Source organism: Drosophila hydei, unplaced genomic scaffold, assembly GCF_003285905.1.
Source record: "Drosophila hydei strain 15085-1641.00,03,60 unplaced genomic scaffold, DhydRS2 tig00000001-arrow-pilon, whole genome shotgun sequence".
Taxonomy (NCBI): domain Eukaryota; kingdom Metazoa; phylum Arthropoda; class Insecta; order Diptera; family Drosophilidae; genus Drosophila; species Drosophila hydei.
The window spans coordinates 5,607,160-5,628,416 of record NW_022045643.1 but is presented as its reverse complement, the minus strand read 5'-3'; the positions used below and the strand labels follow the sequence as shown (position 1 = coordinate 5,628,416).

The window sequence follows — 21,257 nt, the reverse complement described above, 5'->3', positions numbered from 1 at the left end:
TTTCAACTTTTCAAATTATTTAATGCCGCTTAGAAATATATAACTTCATTAAGCCATTGATATAAATCAGCAATGTTGTGAACATTACTAAAATTACTTGATTATAAAACTAAATGAACAGTACTCGGTAGCTCAGTTCCACTGTACGTAGTCCGAATTATTTTTGGGGAACTAGTTTGTGGCTGTCAACCGGCCAGAAAAACAAATTTATATTTATATAATACTATCAAAATCAATTAAAACATGCCGCGCAATCTCAATGCTGAGCGCGATAATCCCTGTTTAAAGGTAAACTGGTAAAGTGGTATAAGCATATATAAACAATTATAATTACAGGAGCAGGAACTGTCATTCAAATGCCTAAATAAAAACAATTTTGACCGGGATAAATGCGAAGTCTACTTCGTTAATTACAATAATTGTAAAGAGTTTTGGGTAAGTCGTGAAATCAGGTCATATCTTGAGCAGCTGGAACTAATGAGATTCTCTTTAGAACAAAATACGCGCCGACCGCAGAGCTCAAGGAATCGTACCCTATTTACCTCCAGTGGAAGAGCGAGCGGATATAAAGGCTGATTACATGAAAAGCAAACCAAAATTGTGATATATAAATAACAAATGATAAAATGTATATTTTAACAAAGTTAAATGTTGCCATGTATACTGTCAGCGGACACGACTTTCAATGGCGGCATCGCGAGCTCCAGCATGGCAACCGATAATTCCATTTCGAGTGATTGCTTGGGATCATCGATAATGAGAAGCTTCAGCTGAGGCAAGCGATAGAGGCAGGTTAATCCTCTACTCGTAATCGAAGTATTGGATATATCCAGTACCTCCAGGTGTGGGTAGTCGCCACCGGAAATTCGATCCAAACACCAGTCATCGATTGGCTTTACGTTGTGGAAGGATAGGAATTTAAGATGCTCCAAGCAGCGTAGATTCTCTAATCCCTCGTAGTACAACTGCATGTTATCGCAGCGTAGAGCCTCGAGTTTATAACTAGCATCAAATTTATTTGGCAAATTGAATTCGCCATCCTCTGAGGCACGATGCCATCGCTTGTCATTCAAGAACTTGGCTGCACCCCCTCTATAAAGTACAAAATGTGCCGCTGCCAACTCGGGGCCGAGAATTTTATGACGTTCGGGCACAAATTGTTGCATATGTCGTTCGATGCGTTCCTGTCGTTTTGTCCACCATTTCTTTACGTTCTTCGGGCTCAGATCGATAGGCCGCTGCATCATGACAATAAAATCTGAAGTTTGCTCCGTGTTAGCGAAAAGTTTCAACTTGCTATTCCAATCCTCCGGGCGATCTCCAATTGGAGTTCTCCAACTGAGTTGTTGTTTATCTAGAGCGAGCTCCTGGCGAACTCTTTTGACAGTTGCACTCACGTCATCCTCAGACTTGTGGTTAGGTAATGTACTTAAACAGCGATATACAGTGCGAGCACCTGGCTGCAGTTTTCTTAATCGCACTGACAAATACATAACTATATTATTTAACAATTTTTTTTGTAGTCAATTCAAAAATAATATTCCGAAAAACTATTTGCTTAAACGTAGTCAGCTGAGTGAACAGCTGGATGTTAACTTTCAAACAGTGTGGCAACGTCTAGCAGACGCCATTTTTTCCTGTCTTATGCAGCCCTGGCCGACTGCGTGAAAAAACGTTTGTGCTATTGCAAACGTTTGTAATCATTTTTAATAAAAAAAACTTGTACAATTCCACCGAAATCTGAGCTGAAGGTCATATAAATGTACAGAAAGTGCACGCCAATCATTTTGGCATAAAGCGTGCAAGAAGATTGCATATAGGCTGCGAGAAATTTGCTGGTGAATCAGCATCTATAATCGGAGGCAAAGGCGCAGCGTCTTCTAATTAATATCTACACGCAAATCAAAACGCAATATGGTTAATACATCTGGTAGTGAAGATGGTCAGCTGCGCAGCCCCAACGATGGACACTATATCAGGTGTGTAAAATTTATACATAATATACATATGTATATGTATACATATATTGAAAAGCACATCAAATTGTTGCTGCATACACACACGCACGCACGCAAAACACGAATACATTCACATGCATGCGCGCGTGTTGCTGTGTGTGTATGTGTGTGTGTGTGGGAGCTGCTGTGTATTAAGTGCGGCAACTAAACCATTTTTCTATTTGAAAGCGTTATTTTCTGATGTTTATTTACGAACAACAAAAAAATGAGAAACTGTAAAACATAACAATCATCCAAAAAACTCCCCACGGTTAACTGATCAAGAGGTGGCGTATTGTGCAAGTCCGTTTATCTGCGTGCGAACAAAACAAAGAAAATTTTTACACTTGATACCAAATATGTACCTCAAAAAAGAATTTATGTTATGCTGAGCTTGTAAGCTCTGACGTCACAAACGCACGGAGATACAGAAAACAAAAACAGCGCAGTTCGCAACACCTGTAGATCACTCAATCGTGAACCTTCTCTCACCGACATATCCCTTTTTTCGCTTGCTTATTATATGTACAGTATATAATGTACATATTTGCATCCCGTATACTGCCTACCAAATGTTAAATAATAACAACCAAAAAAAATCCAATTTATTGACAACATTACCATATTTTTGCCTATGTACCTTTTAATTGACTTGAGTTTTTTCGTTGCAAATAGGCCAAAAAGTGTGTACTTGTCCCAAAATGACCGAGGCGCGCGATGGCCAACAACTAAAACTAAACTTAAAATAAAAAACCAATATAAATACAAAAAATACAAAATAATTATAAAAGCTGAACGCAAGAAATGAAATTCAAATTTAAAGTGTGCCCAGCAGCTCAAGTGTGTAAAATGGCAAATCCACAGCGAACAGCAGGCCCAGGATACGGCCACCTTCTCAAACACAATATGAAATGACTCAAGCAAAAGCCTTTAAATGACACAAAGACAGAGAGAGAGAGAGTGAAGATCTTAAAGTCTGGCGGTAAATCGAATACAACTTTCTGTTCAATAACAATGCTAATGCCTTTCCAAGTCCTGTTATCTATATACGCATTATTATACATATATAGATCTCTAAATCTTTGTCTTTTGTCCCACGCATTTCCAAAAAAAAATATATATAAGTATATTTCTAGCAGAGTTTGCAGTCGTAAGTTTACATTTTACAGCCCATCGGAAATTCAACTCAATGCCTCAAAGGAATTGTTTGTTAACTAATTGCCAATATTCAAATGGGGTTGGCTGGACAGGTAAGTACATAAGACAGTGGAATCTTGAATAACTCGTAATTATGTAATATTTAATATGAATTATGTTACTTTCTTCAACTCTTTACCCACTCATGGAGGATATAGTAAATGGTTAAAAGGTTTGAATTCTTAAGCCACTTCAATGAAACTTGGACGATATTCAAATATATTCTTAAATCAGAAACTTCACTGTGCTTTTAGCATTATAATTTCATCAGTAGACAGTGTATTATTAGCCATTATTATTATTATTAGCATCACTCATAATGTCGATTTATACCTACATATATTTCACATGTCTGCAGTATGCATTTAATGTTCTTGCTCTATATTCCTTAACTTTTAAATGTTCAATAAGATGTTCCACACTATATTTGTTGAATAATTATTTAGGTTTCTTAGGTAAGATCTGTAATATGAGTATTATTCAAGGATTCCACTGTATATATATACAACTAATGCACATCTACAACTTCGTATTATTTGCTAATGTACTACACCGCAAGTTGTTTATTGTTTTTCTTTGATTATTGTCAATTTCCACCCAATATTCAAGCAGTAATACGCTCTTCCATAATTGGGGCCTTGAGATTTGAAGCTGACGGGCAACGTAAAATGTAATCAACGACTAGCAAAGCACTGCAACCTCATCAGTTAACAACAACTAGAGTGACAACAAGAAACAAAGCCAGAGCGCGCCTCGTGGCACCTTCAATTCAGAAACTGGTCGCACACTTTCGGGAAACTACGAAAATTTCAACACTTTTTGCAATTGGCGTCAAAGTTTGTGTAAAATGCTTTCTGTCTTTTTTCTTTTAGCGGCGAAGATGATCACGATGCAGATGCTCTTTATATACAACCCCCACAGGCTGTAAGCAGTCAAGGACGAGATGCTGCCAGCTCGCGGCGTGAAAAGAAGAAACATTCACGCGATCGTCGCCACAAGGAACGAAACAGCTTGGAGGAGCGCGAGCGCGAACGTGAGCGAGAACGTGAAAGGGAGCGTTACGAGTATCGAGGAGCTCGAGAGGATTTAGAGCAGCGTTATCATCAGCACCATCAACAGCATCGCAGCGAGCGGGCTAAGCATCATTTGAGCCATGCCTATCAATATCAGCAACAGCTGCCCTTGCCGCCGCCTCCCCAGAGCTATGTCCATCATCATCATCATCATCACCAGCAGCAGCAGCTAATGAGCTTATCCCGTGCTGGGGCACGTGCTGAATATTACCACAGCAGCAGACACGTTGATTATGTGGATGTGGAACAGCAATTGCTGCCGCCGCCGCCACAACGTCGTGCTAGCAAACATGGTTACGAGCAGCCGAAAGATGCGGAGAGCTTGGAGCAGGATCTGCGCTCGCGGCTGCTCAGCAAGCGCCACAAATATGTGAAAGACTATGAGCTAGAGGAGAACTATGAACAGCAACAACATTCACATGGTCGCCGCAAGGATCGAGAATCCCGGCACAGCAGCCACAGTCACAAGCTGCGTCACGGTCAAGTCATTGAGCTGCTGGACAGTCCCGAATCAGGAGCAGTGCCGCAGCCACATCATCGGAGCAAACAACAAAGACGTGCTGAAGTCCAGGATGTCGCCGATTCGGTGCAACAACATCGCACAGTTTCCACTGATCCAGAGCTGCTGGCACGACGTGAGAAAATTTTGGCTGCCGAACGTGAAAATCGCAAGCGTAAGCAAATCGCACGCGAGGAGCTGGAAGCGCGTCGGGAGCAACTGCTACGTGAACGCAACGAGCACAGCGATGCACTTAGTCCCAGTGCTGTGGCGGCCAGTGTTACTGCCGGGCTTAATCCTGTCAAGCGCAAGCAAAAAATGAAATTGGAAGAAGCTCATTACGAGCATAGAAAGCGCAGCAAACATCAGGCAGGCGAGGAGAACAAACGTCAAACGAAGCCAACCGAAGAAGGCAGCGAAGAGAGCGACGAAAGTGACTCCGATGAGGATGATGAAGGCGAAGATAGTGGCAGCGATGAAAGTGGCAGCGATTCAGAAGAAAGTGCCGAGAGCAGCTACGAACAGCAGCCGCACAAGAAAAACAAGAGAAAAAAAACCCAACCGGATGATGATGACGATGTACCACTGCCTGATAGTCCACTGAGTGTGGGCGCTCTTTACAAATCGCCGAAGCAAAGACCTCGTTCACGCTCCGCCAGCTCCAAGAGCTCGGCGCATAGTCATAGCAGTGCAGCCAGCAGCAAAAGTCGTCACAGCAGTCACAGTCACAGTAGTCGCAGTCGCTCCCGTTCCCGATCGCCGGCCAGTAGCGCGGAGGGGCGGCAACGTTCACGCAGCAGTAGCACGCGCAGCGAGGAGCGTGGTATGGCACAGCAGCAGCAGCAGCAACAACCGCATCAGCTGGACAACAATGAGTCCAGCACTACAGAGAAGTTGACAAAGGCGGCACCTGTTGAGGATTTGCCGCCATGTGATGACAAAGGTGTGCCACTGCCTAATTATTATCCGGGCGTACAGGGCTGCCGTTCGGTAGAAGAGTTTCAATGCCTCAATCGCATCGAGGAGGGCACCTACGGCGTCGTCTATCGCGCCAAAGACAAACGTACCAACGAAATAGTCGCCTTGAAGCGTCTGAAAATGGAAAAGGAAAAGGAAGGCTTTCCCATAACATCGCTGCGAGAGATCAATACGCTTCTAAAGGGCCAGCATCCGAATATTGTGACGGTGCGTGAGATTGTCGTTGGCTCCAACATGGACAAGATATTTATTGTTATGGACTATGTGGAGCACGATCTAAAGTCTCTGATGGAAACAATGAAGCAGCGGAAGCAGAGCTTCTTTCCGGGCGAGGTTAAATGCTTGGCCCAACAGCTGCTGCTTGCGGTCGCTCATTTACACGACAATTGGATACTGCATCGGGACCTGAAGACCTCCAATCTATTGCTCTCCCACAAGGGCATACTGAAGGTGGGTGATTTTGGTTTGGCACGCGAATATGGTTCGCCCCTAAAGAAATATACCTCCTTGGTGGTGACGCTTTGGTATCGAGCGCCAGAGCTGTTGCTCTGTTCGCCGGAATACTCGACTCCCATAGATGTGTGGTCTGTGGGCTGCATTTTTGCCGAATTTTTACAAATGGCGCCGCTCTTTCCGGGCAAATCTGAAATCGATGAGCTTAATCGCATCTTTAAGGTAAGATACTATAGTTTAGAACTCTAAGGATTGTTACTAATTGTCTTTTCCTTTTAGGAACTCGGCACACCCAATGAAAAAGTCTGGCCCGGGTACTCGGAGCTGCCAGCCGTTAAGAATATGCTGAGCCAGAATTCACAGTTCACGGATTATCCGGTGTCACAGCTGCGTAAACATTTCCAGGACAAAACGTCAGATGCGGGACTTGGATTGCTACAGGGCCTGCTCACATATGATCCAAAAAAAAGACTGACTGCAGATGCGGCGCTTAAGCACGGCTACTTTAAGGAGCTACCCCTACCCATCGATCCATCCATGTTTCCCACTTGGCCAGCCAAGAGCGAGCTGGGCGCACGCAAGGCACAGGCATCATCTCCTAAACCACCATCCGGTGGATCACAATTCAAGCAGCTGGGCCGTGATGAGCCCATGCCAACGGCCACAGCTGGCGGCGGAACAGGTGCTAAGCTCGCTTCCGGAATTATAACTGGTAATAAGAAGAGCGGTGCAACGGCGGCAAGCACAGGATTTGTGCTGAATGCGGGTCTAACGCAACGGCAGCTGGCAATGGGTCCTGGCTTCAGTCTGAAGTTCTGAGACAGATTTGTGTGTGTGTACAACAGATTCGTAGCCAATTTGAATAATTGTTATGTATAGTTTAGCGTGTAAGATGAAAAATGAGGAAACAAAAGATATCGTTTTAATGTATGTGTACAAATATTGTTCCAAATATAATTTAAAAGCCATACAATCACACAACGCACAATATATAATCACCATTTAAACCAGAATTGATAGAAATTTAAAGAAAAGTTCTTCAAACTCTTTCACCAATTGTTGATCTATCCATTAATAACTTTGTCTTAGCCTAATATGGAATACTTGCTACATACATAGCCTCAAGTGGACCACAGGTAGAAGTAGGTGTTCTGCCACTGTGGAACGTATTCCTTTAGAGGGCCGGCCACCACTTTGGCAATTGGCACATGCTGTGCCACAAAGCCCAAAATTCGTTCAATTCGCGACTTAGTGTAGTTATCGTAAAATGGACTACGTACGAGGAAGTACAAAAGATTGATGCAGCGTCTGCTTAGCTCCAACTTCTGCTGCTTGGACATCAGGTGTCGCTGCTGACGATATATGTGTACGCTATATAAATCAATAGAGAGCGCTATCATGTACTGCTTCCAGCTGCGTTGACCGAACAAGCCCATGGCCGCCAAATGAATGAGCGGCTTGGCTATGTACAAATACTCAGCTTGCAGCAGCTCGCGAGGTATTTGTGTCTTCGCTGCATCCGCACTGTCCACATGCAGCTTAAAATCACGATATTGTATGGGAGGAGCACCCTCAACTTTCCGTATTAGGCGGCCGGATCGTTTCAGCTGAAACGTTATGGAATGCTCCGATTGGGGCACGCTGTCTGCAGCTACGGATTCGGATTTGCGCTGCTTGCTTAGCGCACGTCGGTTTAAAGCTGCAATGGGCGGTGAAGTGATAATGTCTGATGTGGAATGTTTGAGTAAAAATAACCGGCCCGCTGCCTTGAACACTTGTATGAGCGTTATCACCAGCCATTTGCCCGTTTGCCCAAACATGCGTCGCGCTGATATCTCGATAAACACTTCACAATATTCAAGCGTCGTCAGTGTGACCTTTAGACGGTAGCATAGGCCGGACTGCAGCCGGAGTACGGCGTTTTCGTTGGCGCCACGTGCCTTTTCGATAATGCGATCGTTGTAGAACACCAGTATATTGGACAAGGTGTATACGAATTCGGATAATACACTTGAGTTCGATATACGACCTAATAAAAACGGAATTGCATCACCAAGCCATAAAAACAGTTTGCTTATCATTGTGAAAACTTTACCTGCCACAAAGTAGGATACCCATTTAGCCGTTGTCTCAAAGTCGCCTACCACATCAGGATTTTTGGCCACCCATGCCTCGTAGGACTTAAATAATCCTTTTAGATGGTCCATTATAGAAAGAAAAACACGTAGCTGCTAAAGCAAACAAACTCAATTGCCGCTGCGTTGTTTTCTTCTATTGCACTGCAAATACAACAAAACAGTGCCATTCGCACCGAAGCAAATACTTTTCGATACGAATAAAAGCTATCGTTAACCTATCAAAATTAATATCGATATCTTTAACACTTTTGGCGCTCTACCTACAAGAAAACTTCTGCTTTATGCTCTTTACGACTTTCAACGTTTAATAAATTTAAAATTTAAGCCTTAAAATTATCCTTTTCCTTGCGCAAGGCTTCCATGGTGCTAATGGGATTCGCCTTAATGCCTGCATGGTCCTGTACGGTAGACTCATGCACGCGCATAAATGGATTCCACAACTTTTCCTCGCCAATGGTCGACGGAACTGTTGGATCTTTGGTTGCGCGGCGCAACTTGGCCCATTCAATGCGATTCTGCACATTTTTATTGTCCGGCTCAACATGTCGAGCAAAATTCATGTTCTGCAGCGTATACTCATGTCCACAAAACACCTTTGTATCGTCCGGCAAAGCCGAAAGTTTGGCACACAAAGCATCATACATTTCCTCCGGAGTACCTTCAAAGAAGCGACCACAGCCGCCTTGGAAAAGTGTGTCGCCAGTAAAAACGGCACCAGCTGCATTGCTATTCGCAGCCGTCACATGATAGCAAATATGGCCACTGGTGTGACACGGAGTTGACAAGCAACGCACATTTAGGGTGCCAATGGTAAAAGTTTCATCTTGGCAAACTTTGCGATTCATTGCGCCAATACGCTCGTCACCGCCATACACCTGCAGTTCACCATCCCACATTTTAACCAATCTCTCATTGCCGCCAGCATGATCCCAATGATGGTGAGTAGTCAAAACTTTGTTTAGCTTGACATTCGCCTCCTTTACTGTTTTGATGACCAGCTCCGGATCCACTGGATCTACGACCGCTGCCTCCTGCGTCTTACTATCCACAATCAAATACATATAATTATCCTGTAGAGCAGGCAGGATTTTCACCTGCATGCTGTCCAGCATGACATCTTCCAATGAGCTATGCATTCCCCTAAACCCAACTGTCCTCAACTTTTGTACTGCAGAAAAAAATATATATATAGTTTAGTTATTGCAACTAAAGTTAAGGCATGCACATTAAACATATATGTAGGTTAGATTAGATTAGAAGACATAAAAAGATTACAATTGACGCGGCACAATAACGGGACAACCAGAAACCGTTTCAACGATCCAGCACCAGCACCAGGGGACGCATTAACTGCAGGTCGTTTCGCAGCTAATTTGGACAAACCTCGAAAATAGTAGGAAGTCAATTGGGTTTCAATGTTTTTCCAGACCGACGAAAACATTTATGCGCTTCAATTTTGACAATCTTTTTGTTCGATAATCTAAGGCACAAAATGATGCTTAATTACAGTTAGATTTGTCACCAGAAAAGTGCCGGAATGCTTGATATAGTATATATATATATCAGTTTTTTCCTTACGAGCAGCTGTCACCTTCGAGCTTCACAAGTTCGATAGTACAACTATCGATAAGTTTTAGTTAAACGCAAGATTGTGGTGGAGTGACACCCGATCACTTTTTCATTTGGCGCGTTTTTTTTAAATGAGGAATTATTGGAGGTAACTAGTTGATAAATTGAGCTTTTTGGAGTGAAAATCTATTACATTTCGACAACTGACATTTAAGGCACTTTGGACTCGAACTCTTAATGAGACTTGGGAATATTATAAAGTTTTAGTATAGATAGTTAACCTATGTTTCTTAAGTCATTGTCATGCTCTTCATATTTGTGTAACTATATTATATAACAAGCTGGGAATGTCTGATGCTGTTGAGGTCAATTCGTCGCAGTCGCATACCCAATTGATTGAAGTGCAGGTGCATCATGTGGGTGTCACAGCCAAATTGCAATCGCCTTTAAAGAAGCTACTGCCCCAGCTGAGCAGTTCAACCGATACGGAACTCTACCAGCAACCGAAATCTAAGTACAATATGTTCGAGAACGAGGGGCAATGCGACACAACAGCTACGAACACGACTGGCCTATCGAGCCCGGCACGTGTGCTCTATGAAATGCATGCAGAGCCGGAGAAACGTGTTTCCAAGCCGAATCGCATTGAATTCCAACGCTACACGAGGAGCAAGTGCACCCGCATTTCGGTGCCGCCGCGCAAACGTACGACCAAACCACAACATGTGCCCAAAGCAAAGCCAATGCAGGAGCAGAAGCAGCAGCAGCACCAAAAGACGAAGCATCACAATCATCCGAATCAGCTGTTTCAGGAGAATCGTCCTAGCTTCCTGCAACGCCTGGTAGCCTCGCTGGATAACATGTGCAAGTGCCAGCCACAGCATGCCCACAACATCATCGACGATCTGCCCTCACCGAGGTGGAACAAAAAGGCCGCCGCGCGACACACTTGCACCGGCATCTATCCCTTTGATTACGGCTGCGCCGATTACCTGAGCACCACGGACACGCATCCCAAGATCAATTCAATTGTGCTGGCAGATCGAGCCACGACATATGCGACGCACTTCTGGGCCGAGTTCTTCGGACTGCTGCACATAGCCGTTGCCTTTGTGGTGTCCTTTGTGCTGCAGTCTTACCGATTCCTGCTGTACTCGGTGGTCAACACTCTGATTGTGGGTCTACTGCATACGACCTCCGACTATTTGGTCAAGCCGTCTTTAACTGTGATCTTCAATGGCTTCCTGCAGCCGCCAATGATATTTTTGTACAATGTGATGTGCTCGCTGCGCGATATATTGGATCCGCTCGCCGAGACGCTGGATCACTTTATCAAGCCTTTGGCCACGCTGGGCGCCAGCATAAGGCTGATCAATGTCAACTATCGCAATGTGCGTCGATTTGCCAAGGATGTCTGAAGGCTCTTTGTTTCTTTCTTTGTTTTTTTTTTCTTCAAATGTTCCCAAATGTTCAAAGAAGTTTAGTTGTTGCTTTAACTTTGCTCTCGACTCTTTTATTCCATGGCGTTCCGCCTGGCGTTGCCTTGTCTGCGGGCATTGCCCACTGTCTCATTCCACTTCGTTCCGCAGCAGTAGGAGGAGCCTGACTAACAACCCTAAAGCAATTTGCTCTCCCAGCTGCTGCTGCTGCTGCTGCTGCTGCTGTTGCTCTCGCACCCAGCAACAGGATTATATTGGACATACCTTGTTCCGCTGCTGCAACACAATCTTGCGCACATAGACATATAGAAATGGGATCGGGTTACATTGTTTGCTTCGCTTGTTCATGGAACTGTGCAACCATAACGACCAGGTCGCCAGCTCTCTACCCCCACCACAGCTCCTTCTGCTAAGGGTGGTTCGCGCAGTTGGGCCTGAGCTCAATTACGTTGAATGAAACATTTATGATTTATTTGCTCATTTTGCGGCCAGCGAGCGCGCAGGGGCAGCGCCCAACATATGCCCACTATAACCAAGGCGTCTGATTGTTTTAAAGCGACTAATTGTATCCCACGAGACTCTTCTGATATCCTTCGTAAATTGCCATTTCTGGCCTAATGAAGCACATTAATGAAGTGAAAATTAATAATTGCATTCAAATATGTTTTTTAAATTAAATAATATATAAATTGATATCCTTAGCTAATTTTAGATACATTTTTGTTTCAGAAGGAGCCAGAAATACATTATTTTTATTTTTCATTAAAATATATTCATTTAATAAATATACTCGTTCTAAGTTGACTCAAATGGTTAGCTCATATTATTTATAGATCTATTTGTAGGCAAGCTTAACACTGTTCGTAGCGCAAAGCTTATTTATAATGACTTTAAATATAGGAAATATATTTTTTTGGCTTCTTAAGGACTGTTTTTGGATTATTATTTTTTTTGATCAACTTTTGGAGCGGCTCTAAAGTAATTTACTGTGCAATTCCCTAATGAGTTGTAGCTGTTACATTTTCAAACAACATCTTTTCTATATATTTTTGCTTTGCCACGCCCCTAGAGAGCTTAAAATTCCAGATTTTAGCTACAATAGAGACAAAAAGCTTTAATGGATAATTTAGATGGAAATTGCTAAACAAAAACCAATTTATAATCATTTATAGATTTTTTTGTATATATTTATAAATATATCAATATTTGTTTATATATAGTATATATATTTGTATGTATATAATAAACTTGTACTTTTTTCAGAACTTCTTTCTTGGTAATCAACAAATTGACAGCATTCAATACACATTTTGGGAGCTGGTTATCTACATAGCTATTCCAAGCAAATTCCTAGTCAGCCTTTCCTAAACTCAACAAACTTCGCTAACTCTTGCTAAGCTTTAACCATTTGAGAATTGCATGATTGTAGCTTTTGCAAAGAGAACAACAGCGAGCTAAGCCTATATATATATTTTTCAAATATATATGTATATATACACTTTTTAAAAAACTAATGGAATATTTTTATATATTTTTAGATTTTATATATTATTTTTTTGAAATGTAAAATTTCTTAGAAATTTCTGAAATAGAACCTTATAGATTTTATATATAATAAATTATAATATATATAATTTTTTATAATTATAAATACATAAGTATTATATATAATTTTTGATACTGCTTATAAAATTTCTTTAAAATTGCTGAATTTTATTTTTTTTTTAAATATTTCAAAATAACATTTTTTTTTAAATATTTCCTCAACAAAATTCCTTTAAACTGCTGCCTTTATCAGCATTTTTGCTTCCGCATTCACTTTGCTGGCTGAAAATTCGAAATTTAACAAGAATTGTCAAAAACTCTTAATCAATCGAAAAGATCTACAAAATGATATTTATCAATGGATTAGAGCTGCTCTAGTTCCTTGAATGATGTTCGAGGCCTTCTTTTTGCTTTTCACAATGAAATTCTTGGCAAAATGTAACCCCATCCCACCTATACATATATACATATAAATAAATATGTATATAGATGTATAGCAATTATAATTTTAGCTTATGCTAGTATACAAATACTAGAAAAACAATTCAAGTTTCGCTATGTATACAAATAGTTGATTGTTGTAAGTGTAGAAAAGTTTTATTTGTTATTTGAGTAAATGGAAACCCCAAGAGCCAGCGACGCTTCATTAATGAGAATTAATAAGATTGTTGTGTGTGTGTAGACCATTGACTAGGGATCCTCTTACAGCGTGCATCCACAGATAGACATCCACACACACAGCCGCAACCCTTGCCAGCCAATTAGCTCGAGACTCTGACTATATCGGAACATATGTGAGCATAGGACGTGAGCATTGATGGATTTCCGTAACTAATTGGTGCACTGAAAACTGAAGAATATTAATTGGTACTCTTCCGGCTGCTATGCGCTATAAATACTTGAATCTTGTCCACTAATGCCCGTAAACATTTCTATTGAACAATTGTTGACAAGGTGCGAAAATCAGGTTGCTACCCGCAGTGGACCGGCCACAATAGGAATGCGTTTGCCCATTATTGTGCGATCGACAAGCGGATAAAGGATGCTGCACAAAAGATCAGACAATGTGACTACAGTTCATGAATGGAATAGACAAAAGCCACCAGCAGCAGCAGCAGCAGCAGCAGCAGCAGCAGCAGCAGCAGCAGCAGCAGCAGCAGCAGCTACAACATAAATGACAAAACACTTTGCAGACACATTTGTTGGGAATTTTGGGATTAGAGCTGTTTAAGCTGTTTTCCAGTGGGTTTGTCGCTCCATTTATCTGGGCTGCGGATTATGATGTCGCACAGGTTATTTCTGTTTAAGGATTGCGTTGGCTAACAGCATGACGTTAGCTAAATTCTACTACAAATATTTGTGTCTTTCTTTCTTTTTGCCAGAAGTTAAGCAATTTGTGTGCACTCGAGCAAAATGACAATGGGCTTGGGTTATATAAGAAGTTAGGAGTAAAACGTTTTCAATATATATGCATAGAGAGTTAGAGATTTACGCAACTAAAGGGTGTCAGATGACAAAGGAGAGGGCTTAGGCTAGATCAACTTAAGAGTTTGATAAGTATTTTTTATAATATATCAGTTATATATATATATATATATATATATATATATATCTGCTTGGAGATCCTCGCTTCTCACTGTTGAATGCATTCTCTGCACCCGCCTGCATTCAGTAGCTTTATAACGAACCGGACACCAAGGCAGGCAGCAAAAAACAGCTTTTTTTGCTACGCTCGGCAAAACACGATAGTGTGGGAATCAAGGCGCGTCGCTTCGCATGGCCCGAGTGCTTGTTATTGGGCATTGCTTGGCAGCTAAGTCCTGACACGTGATTGCCATAATCAAATAAACAATATTAGCTTAATGCGATTAAAAGCCTCTTCATGCGGTCAATTAGCGTGCAGCGTGCAACACCCACCCGACCAAGTCTTTACTCCTTTCCTGTCGATATATTATCGTTATCGCTAGAGTAGCTGCCGTAATGTCAACGTTCATCACCTTTCACTATCGATAAGAGTATCTGCTCAAGTGATGTCAATGAAGTTTAGGACGTTTAATGACGTCTGCAGACGGAGAGCTCTCGTGCTGTTGCAATTCAATACAATTAGCCCTATACGTCAAACCTCTTCATGTCTAATTAGAAGCAACACATTGCACAGTCAGAGACAGTCTAACATTTCACGCTAAGTGCAAATAGTTTACTACAATGTCTTTTGAATGGGTGGCAACGCTCAACATGTTACTTCATCTAATTAGTTCACTTGAACAAAAGCTTATGCCAAAAGAATAACTATCGATAGAAGCACTATGAGCAGATCCTTAGTGTCACAAGCTCAAATGAACTGAGTCTAGAGCTGACTGCTCTTAAGCTCTTAATAGTCATCATTAATAGCAAATGCACCTGTTGTGCTGTCAACGTGCAGGCCGCGTGCACCTCAATTGCTGCGCCCTTCGGAATTGATCACTCAATGCTATAAAGCTGATGCTGTGTCGAATTGAAATCTCCCGTGTGAGCTGAAGTTGGGACAGGCTCGGGGATTTGGCTGTGTGACGAAATTGTCAACCCTCCTAATTTCAGTCCTAATGAAATCTTTTAACAACAACAACAAATATGGTGCTGCTGCTGCTGCTGGCAACCATTGTTTAGCCTTTTTGTGGATTTGATGCTGTTGTCACCTTTGTCATGTCACTATTTTATCACACCATTTGAAGTGGCGCACACAGATTTTAATGCTTGTGAATGAAAGGAACAATTTTGTAATTGAAATTTGATGCCATTAGATGACAAATAACAAAGACAGCAGCAGCAACATTTTTTTGCAGCCCCTTTATCAGTCTGTCTCTCTGTCTATGTGTTTGTCTGTTCAGTTTTGTTGCCTGCTGTTGTTGTGCGGCATCAAATTGCATCGCGTTTTTGGTGACTTTAACGACTGATTTTATATGCAAACTCTAACAAAATAGCATTTAGCAATGCTAAAGAAACTTGATGTAAATTCTAAGAAATGCACACGGCATTCATCAGATACTACCATTGAGCAGCAAATGAGGTCACCATGTTCTATTTTTCAATTGAAATTTCCATGTTTAGCATTAGATAACATAATGCAATACAACTTAACATACGCACACACACACACACACACATGCTTACTTGTATATGTATGTATATAATCAGGTTTGGCTGGCCTGTTATTGGCAAACATTGAAAATGGCGCCTGCCTTGTCTAGGCAACGCCCACAGTGCAGGACAAGGCAACAGCGAATAAACTACCCCTAATTAGCACGCTCACGCACAGCGACAAACACACGCACACATACACAAACGGGGCCTTTTACAACGTTTCGTTTCCAAACGTTTCAGGCACAGGCAGCAACAGTCGCCGACGCAGCCTTGAATGCAGTTCCATTTCATTCGTCAACGCGAACGTCGCGCGCTCTCTTTGCCACTTGCAGTTGCGTTTGAAAAGCGAAAGCGTCGCGTTGCTGTCAACGGGAAGAAAAATATTTGAAAAAAAAAACAAAAAAGTATAAAAATTTAATCAAACTTTACAAAAGTGCTATTAAAAGTGAGAATTTTGTGCTAAAATACAAATTTATGAAGTAAATGATTTAGTTAAATATATATATAAATATATTTAATTGAAAACTGTTAAAGTTCAGCTTTCAAATATGTTTGAAAAAAATATGGATACCACAAATCTTTCGGTGTCCATCAACGGAGACCTGGACTCGACCAGCTCCGCCGGCACAGCCTCCGATCATTCGGCCGTGCAGCACGACAACATTAGCTCGCCCATGGCCTACGGCTCGCTCTTTCTGCCAAATGCTGGTAAGCCAAATAGCCAACTTATCAGTTAAGCCAAGCATACACATATATATATAGATCGGATTACATGAAACAGGCGTCAATGAGGCGCTGCATAAACAATTACACTCGGAGACTCTTGTTTTATGTTTTAATGTTAATTTCCTTTTTTTGCTGAAGATTTCACATTTCTTAGACGCTGAATGAGCTTCGGAAATGCAATATAATATATACATAGCAATGGCATAAATAAATGCTGTCTATTAATAAATTATTGCCATCAGTCAAATAGGTAAACTGATCTAAGACTTTGCATTCCTGTGGGACAACAATTTGCATAGATATTATTTCAGAATTATAAAAAAAACGATTTTATTTGAAAATTGTTTTTGGATTTTTGTTGGCAGCAAATATACAAATTTTTAATAATGAAACTTTGCTGTGAAAGATAATATGCATATAGATTTAGAGATCTTGATGTTTTCTTTATAATAAATTATTATAATAAATAACAATAAATTATTTAAGGTTTCTCTTTAAGTCTGGCCCAAAACAATAATAAAATTATAACTTTTTTTAAACCATTTTTTAATTGAATTTAACGTAGAAAAAAATGTATAAAAATAATTTATAATTCATTGAGGAAACATTTTTATTTATATTTAAAGTTATTATTATCGTTCTAAATATCGTTATCATTATCATTATTATTATCATCATCATTATCATTATCATTATCATTATTATTATCAATATCATTATCATTATCATTATCATTATCATTATCATTATCATTATCATTATCATTATCATTATCATTATCATTATCATTATCATTATCATTATTATTATTATTATTATTATCATTATCATTATCATTATCATTATCATTATCATTATCATTATAATTATTATTGTCATTATTTCTCTTATAATTAATACTATATTTTATTTTATTATTTAATCTTACAATTATTATATATATCATTGTCATTATCATTGTCTGTTCTCATAAATTTGCTTAGTTGAAAGTTATAGAAATTTTGATTCTGATGAAAAGTATCTCCAACAGAAACTCTTTTCAAACTCTTTCTAAAAATTTACTTAAATCAAATCTAACTTCAATTTAAATGCTTTTTGGAATACCTGCAATACCTTCCCTTAAGCTCCATAGCTCTCCAGCTCGACCCTGCCTTTGGCATTCTTTGGTGTAGCTTCTACTCATTAAACAAAAAACACAACTCAATTGTTTTATAATATTTACATAGCATTAATTATGTATATGTGCATATATATGTACCTAAAGAGGGTATCGGATGTCGAACATACCTATACATATATATATATATATATTTATATATCTATAGATATATATACATATTTTGCATGTTGTCGCTTTCTGGTCTATATGGTATTGTTGGCTCTGTCTGAAGTCTGAGGTTTGAGGTGTCGAAAGTCAGAATTTCGATTAGTCACATGCATTTCGTGGACGCGAGGGGCTCCAAATTCAAGGAGGTTGTGCGGGAGTTGAAGGGGTAGATCGAAGGGGAGTCGGAGTAGCCGAGCAACTGCTGAATAGCAAAGTAGCACGTGAGAATGAATTCTCTTGCGTCAAAATGCAATGTTCGTATATTTATATTTGTGTATATATATATATGGAAAACATAAAAACATAAACATTTCATAAAGAAAAAAATATTTAAATAATTTTCACACGTGCCATATAAATGTTTGGGCTATGAATTGTGCAAGTTGTGTAGAGTGGGAGAGAGAGAGAGAGTGAGATTAGAGAGAGATAGAGAGATTAGAGAAAAGCGCAGAGAGAGAGAGAGAGAGAGAGATAACTAAAGAGGAAGAAGAGAGGGAGAGAGAGTGAGATATGGAGCTATAGAGAGAAGGAAAAAATAAAGAGTGAGCTAAAGAGAGAAAGAGGGACATGAAGAAAATGAGAGAGAGGGATAGGCAGAGAAATTTGAGAAGAACGAGGAGAGAAGCACAGAATAAGATAGAGATAAGAGATAGATAGAGATAGAGAAACATAGAGAGAGAGAGAGAGAGAGATTAAAACAGAGCGAGAGAAACTGAGGCAGATTAAAAGAGAAAAAGAAGAGAAAAATAAGTGATACAGAGAGAGAATGAAATTGAGCTTGAGAGAGCGAGAGAGACTGAGTGCGAAAATATGAGCTACCACGAATTTTGCCAGAAATTCTAATAAATAAAATTATAATAAAAGAAATTAAATAAATTAGCAAAATCATAATTAAAAAAATTTAAAGTGTGGCCAAGAGAGGGGGAGAAACAGGTAAAACTTTAAGTAAAGAGAAAAAGTCTTAAAATTATCAAAATTCATTCAAGATTTTTCACTATCTACTAAATCTCCATACTAAAGTAAATACAATCTTTAAGTTTCTCTAAAAATTCGAAATCAATAACAGATTATTGAACTTAGATTTAGATTATCGTACCTATGACTAGCTAAGGCTGACCTATACAAACTTTAGACTAATTATAATCTAAGGGAAAAACAACCAGAGAAACAGATAGAATCAGCAGCTGTCATAGATATGCCTAGATAAAGTATCCTTAACTCATATATATTCATGTGTAAATCGAGCAACATATATCCAAAATAAATCGAGTAAACTTGATGAAAGTTGAAAATCTGTTGAATAATTCGCTTCAATCCCGCCTCAATTGCGCTGCTCCTTTAGGGTATCGCGGCAACATTTCGTGCAAGACAGTTTTGCAACTGGACAAATTTGCGCCGTATGAGGCAAGCGAGAAGGATTTGATTGAGCGGCGCTTTCAGGACATCACGAACGACTATGACAAGTCGCCGCCGCCCACAGCATCAACGACGCCCACGCACTATCCCACGCTGAACAGCATCATCTTCGAGAACGGCAACAGCGGCCTGGGCGATCTCAATGGCAACACCAAGACGGATGGGCTCTGTGGCGGCCTGCAGCGCGGTCCCACAGCCCTGGGAGGCGGCGGCGTTGGCTCCTCGAGCGGCGGCCATCTCATATCGAATCTGACAGCAGCACACAACATGTCCGCCGTCGGCAGCTTTCCCATTGATGCCAAAATGCTGCAGTTCTCCACAGATCAGGTGAGTCAGAGACTGGCCAGAAGTATGTGCTCAGCTTGAATTGACTGTGCTCCATCTCCCACAGATTCAGTGCATGTGCGAAGCACTGCAGCAGAAGGGCGACATCGAGAAGTTGACTAACTTCCTGTGCAGCCTGCCGCCCAGCGAGTTCTTCAAGACGAACGAGAGCGTGCTGAGGGCACGCGCCATGGTTGCCTACAATCTGGGCCAGTTCCATGAGCTCTATAGTCTGCTGGAGACGCACTGTTTCTCCATCAAGTACCACGTGGACTTGCAGAATCTGTGGTTCAAGGCGCACTACAAGGAGGCGGAAAAGGTGCGCGGTCGCCCGCTCGGCGCCGTGGACAAATATCGATTACGCAAAAAGTATCCGCTGCCGAAGACCATTTGGGACGGCGAGGAGACTGTCTACTGCTTCAAGGAGAAGTCGCGCAATGCTCTAAAGGATTGCTACCTAACGAATCGCTATCCCACGCCCGATGAAAAGAAGACGCTCGCCAAGAAAACGGGCCTCACGCTCACCCAAGTCTCCAACTGGTTCAAGAATCGCCGGCAAAGGGATCGCACACCACAGCAAAGATCGTAGGTTCACTACAGAGTCATATATATATATATATATATTTTTTTTTTCTATGTCGCCCAAAAACTAATTACAATATGTTTTCCACATAACTCGTAAAACAATTCATGTTTCTCGCGCTCTCGAAAACCAATTCAATTGTTTTTCAAAAATTGGCATTAAAAAATCGTTTAAGTGACCGTAAAACACTTGCCTCCGCGTCGAAGTCCCAATTCGAGTTCCTTTACGGCTCGCCACGGTCCGGTGCCATTTTATTTTTTTGGTTTTTTTTTCTGAAAGGGCACTTGAGCGTGTTTTATGTCCAATTTTGCAGCTCCTTTTTCCCTATTTATAGACGGGCACTGGTCGCCAACGTTGCCCGTTGCCCGTTGCCCGCCGCTCGTTGCCTTCGGCCGAGTGCGCATGCGTGTAGCATGTGCCTCAATTGTTGCCGCCTGCCCCGCTGTGTTTGATCACTTACAGGCGTCAAATTCCATACACTCTCTAACACACACACACACATGCACTCATTTAAATATACATTTTTCTCGTTGCAGTGATATAATGCTGCCTGTGGGTCAATTGGATGCAAATGGTTTCCCGCGCATGTTCAACGCCCCCAGCTATTATCCCGAATCCATTTTCAATGGACAGTAGAGTGAAAAATGTGGAAAATGCGCAGGCGCTGCTTTGTAAATACATCATTTTTAATGTTACACGTTTGGGTCATCAAATGACGTTATGTTTCTAGTTTTTAATTTGCTTTATTTTACTGTACAATAAAAATAATGCAACTGCAATAAATAAATATAGAAAAAAAATGTTTAAATTTGTAACATCTTTTTTCATGGGCTGGGCAGCACTGTAGTAATTAAAAGCAAAATCAACTATCGA

The 21,257-nt window shown here is 40.8% G+C and overlaps 7 protein-coding genes across 9 annotated transcripts; 4 read left to right on the top strand and 3 right to left on the bottom strand.

Annotated features, from left to right (window-relative positions):
- The first annotated feature begins 85 nt into the window (after positions 1-85).
- Positions 86-619, top strand: LOC111598093 (coiled-coil-helix-coiled-coil-helix domain-containing protein 7). The gene is made up of 3 exons (XM_023313143.2): positions 86-288; positions 337-435; positions 494-619. Exons 1-3 carry the CDS (start codon positions 244-246, stop codon positions 602-604), a joined length of 255 nt encoding a protein of 84 aa, XP_023168911.1. The 5' UTR covers positions 86-243; the 3' UTR covers positions 605-619.
- On the bottom strand, positions 594-1,581 carry LOC111598092 (distal membrane-arm assembly complex protein 2). The gene has a single exon (XM_023313142.2). It carries the CDS (start codon positions 1,491-1,493, stop codon positions 645-647), a length of 849 nt encoding a protein of 282 aa, XP_023168910.2. The 5' UTR covers positions 1,494-1,581; the 3' UTR covers positions 594-644.
- Positions 1,582-1,646: 65 nt separating this feature from the next.
- On the top strand, positions 1,647-7,028 carry LOC111600920 (serine/threonine-protein kinase PITSLRE). Its single transcript, XM_030225976.1, has 3 exons — positions 1,647-1,979; positions 4,067-6,419; positions 6,477-7,028. The coding sequence occupies exons 1-3, from the start codon at positions 1,915-1,917 to the stop codon at positions 7,014-7,016; spliced, it is 2,958 nt and encodes a 985-aa protein (XP_030081836.1). The 5' UTR covers positions 1,647-1,914; the 3' UTR covers positions 7,017-7,028.
- A 290-nt stretch (positions 7,029-7,318) lies between these two features.
- LOC111605711 (peroxisomal membrane protein PEX16) lies at positions 7,319-8,505 on the bottom strand. The gene is made up of 2 exons (XM_023324397.2): positions 8,293-8,505; positions 7,319-8,226 (listed from the first exon to the last, which is right to left on the bottom strand). The coding sequence occupies exons 1-2, from the start codon at positions 8,402-8,404 to the stop codon at positions 7,319-7,321; spliced, it is 1,020 nt and encodes a 339-aa protein (XP_023180165.2). The 5' UTR covers positions 8,405-8,505.
- A 112-nt stretch (positions 8,506-8,617) lies between these two features.
- Positions 8,618-9,935, bottom strand: LOC111605701 (hydroxyacylglutathione hydrolase, mitochondrial). 3 transcript variants are annotated; one of them, XM_023324379.2, is made up of 2 exons: positions 9,843-9,935; positions 8,618-9,503 (listed from the first exon to the last, which is right to left on the bottom strand). In XM_023324379.2, the coding sequence occupies exon 2, from the start codon at positions 9,469-9,471 to the stop codon at positions 8,656-8,658; it is 816 nt and encodes a 271-aa protein (XP_023180147.2). In that variant the 5' UTR covers positions 9,472-9,503; positions 9,843-9,935; the 3' UTR covers positions 8,618-8,655. The 3 variants fall into 3 exon arrangements, with proteins under 3 accessions (XP_023180147.2, XP_023180144.2, XP_023180146.2); XM_023324376.2 differs by lacking the exon at positions 9,843-9,935 and adding an exon at positions 9,611-9,836; XM_023324378.2 differs by lacking the exon at positions 9,843-9,935 and adding an exon at positions 9,719-9,836.
- Positions 9,936-10,169: 234 nt separating this feature from the next.
- LOC111605700 lies at positions 10,170-11,934 on the top strand. The gene has a single exon (XM_023324375.2). The coding sequence runs from the start codon at positions 10,252-10,254 to the stop codon at positions 11,320-11,322; it is 1,071 nt and encodes a 356-aa protein (XP_023180143.2). The 5' UTR covers positions 10,170-10,251; the 3' UTR covers positions 11,323-11,934.
- Positions 11,935-16,479: 4,545 nt separating this feature from the next.
- Positions 16,480-21,084, top strand: LOC111605709 (homeobox protein SIX3). The gene is made up of 4 exons (XM_023324395.2): positions 16,480-16,716; positions 19,404-19,804; positions 19,869-20,386; positions 20,921-21,084. Exons 1-4 carry the CDS (start codon positions 16,557-16,559, stop codon positions 21,018-21,020), a joined length of 1,179 nt encoding a protein of 392 aa, XP_023180163.2. The 5' UTR covers positions 16,480-16,556; the 3' UTR covers positions 21,021-21,084.
- The last annotated feature ends 173 nt before the right edge of the window (positions 21,085-21,257 follow it).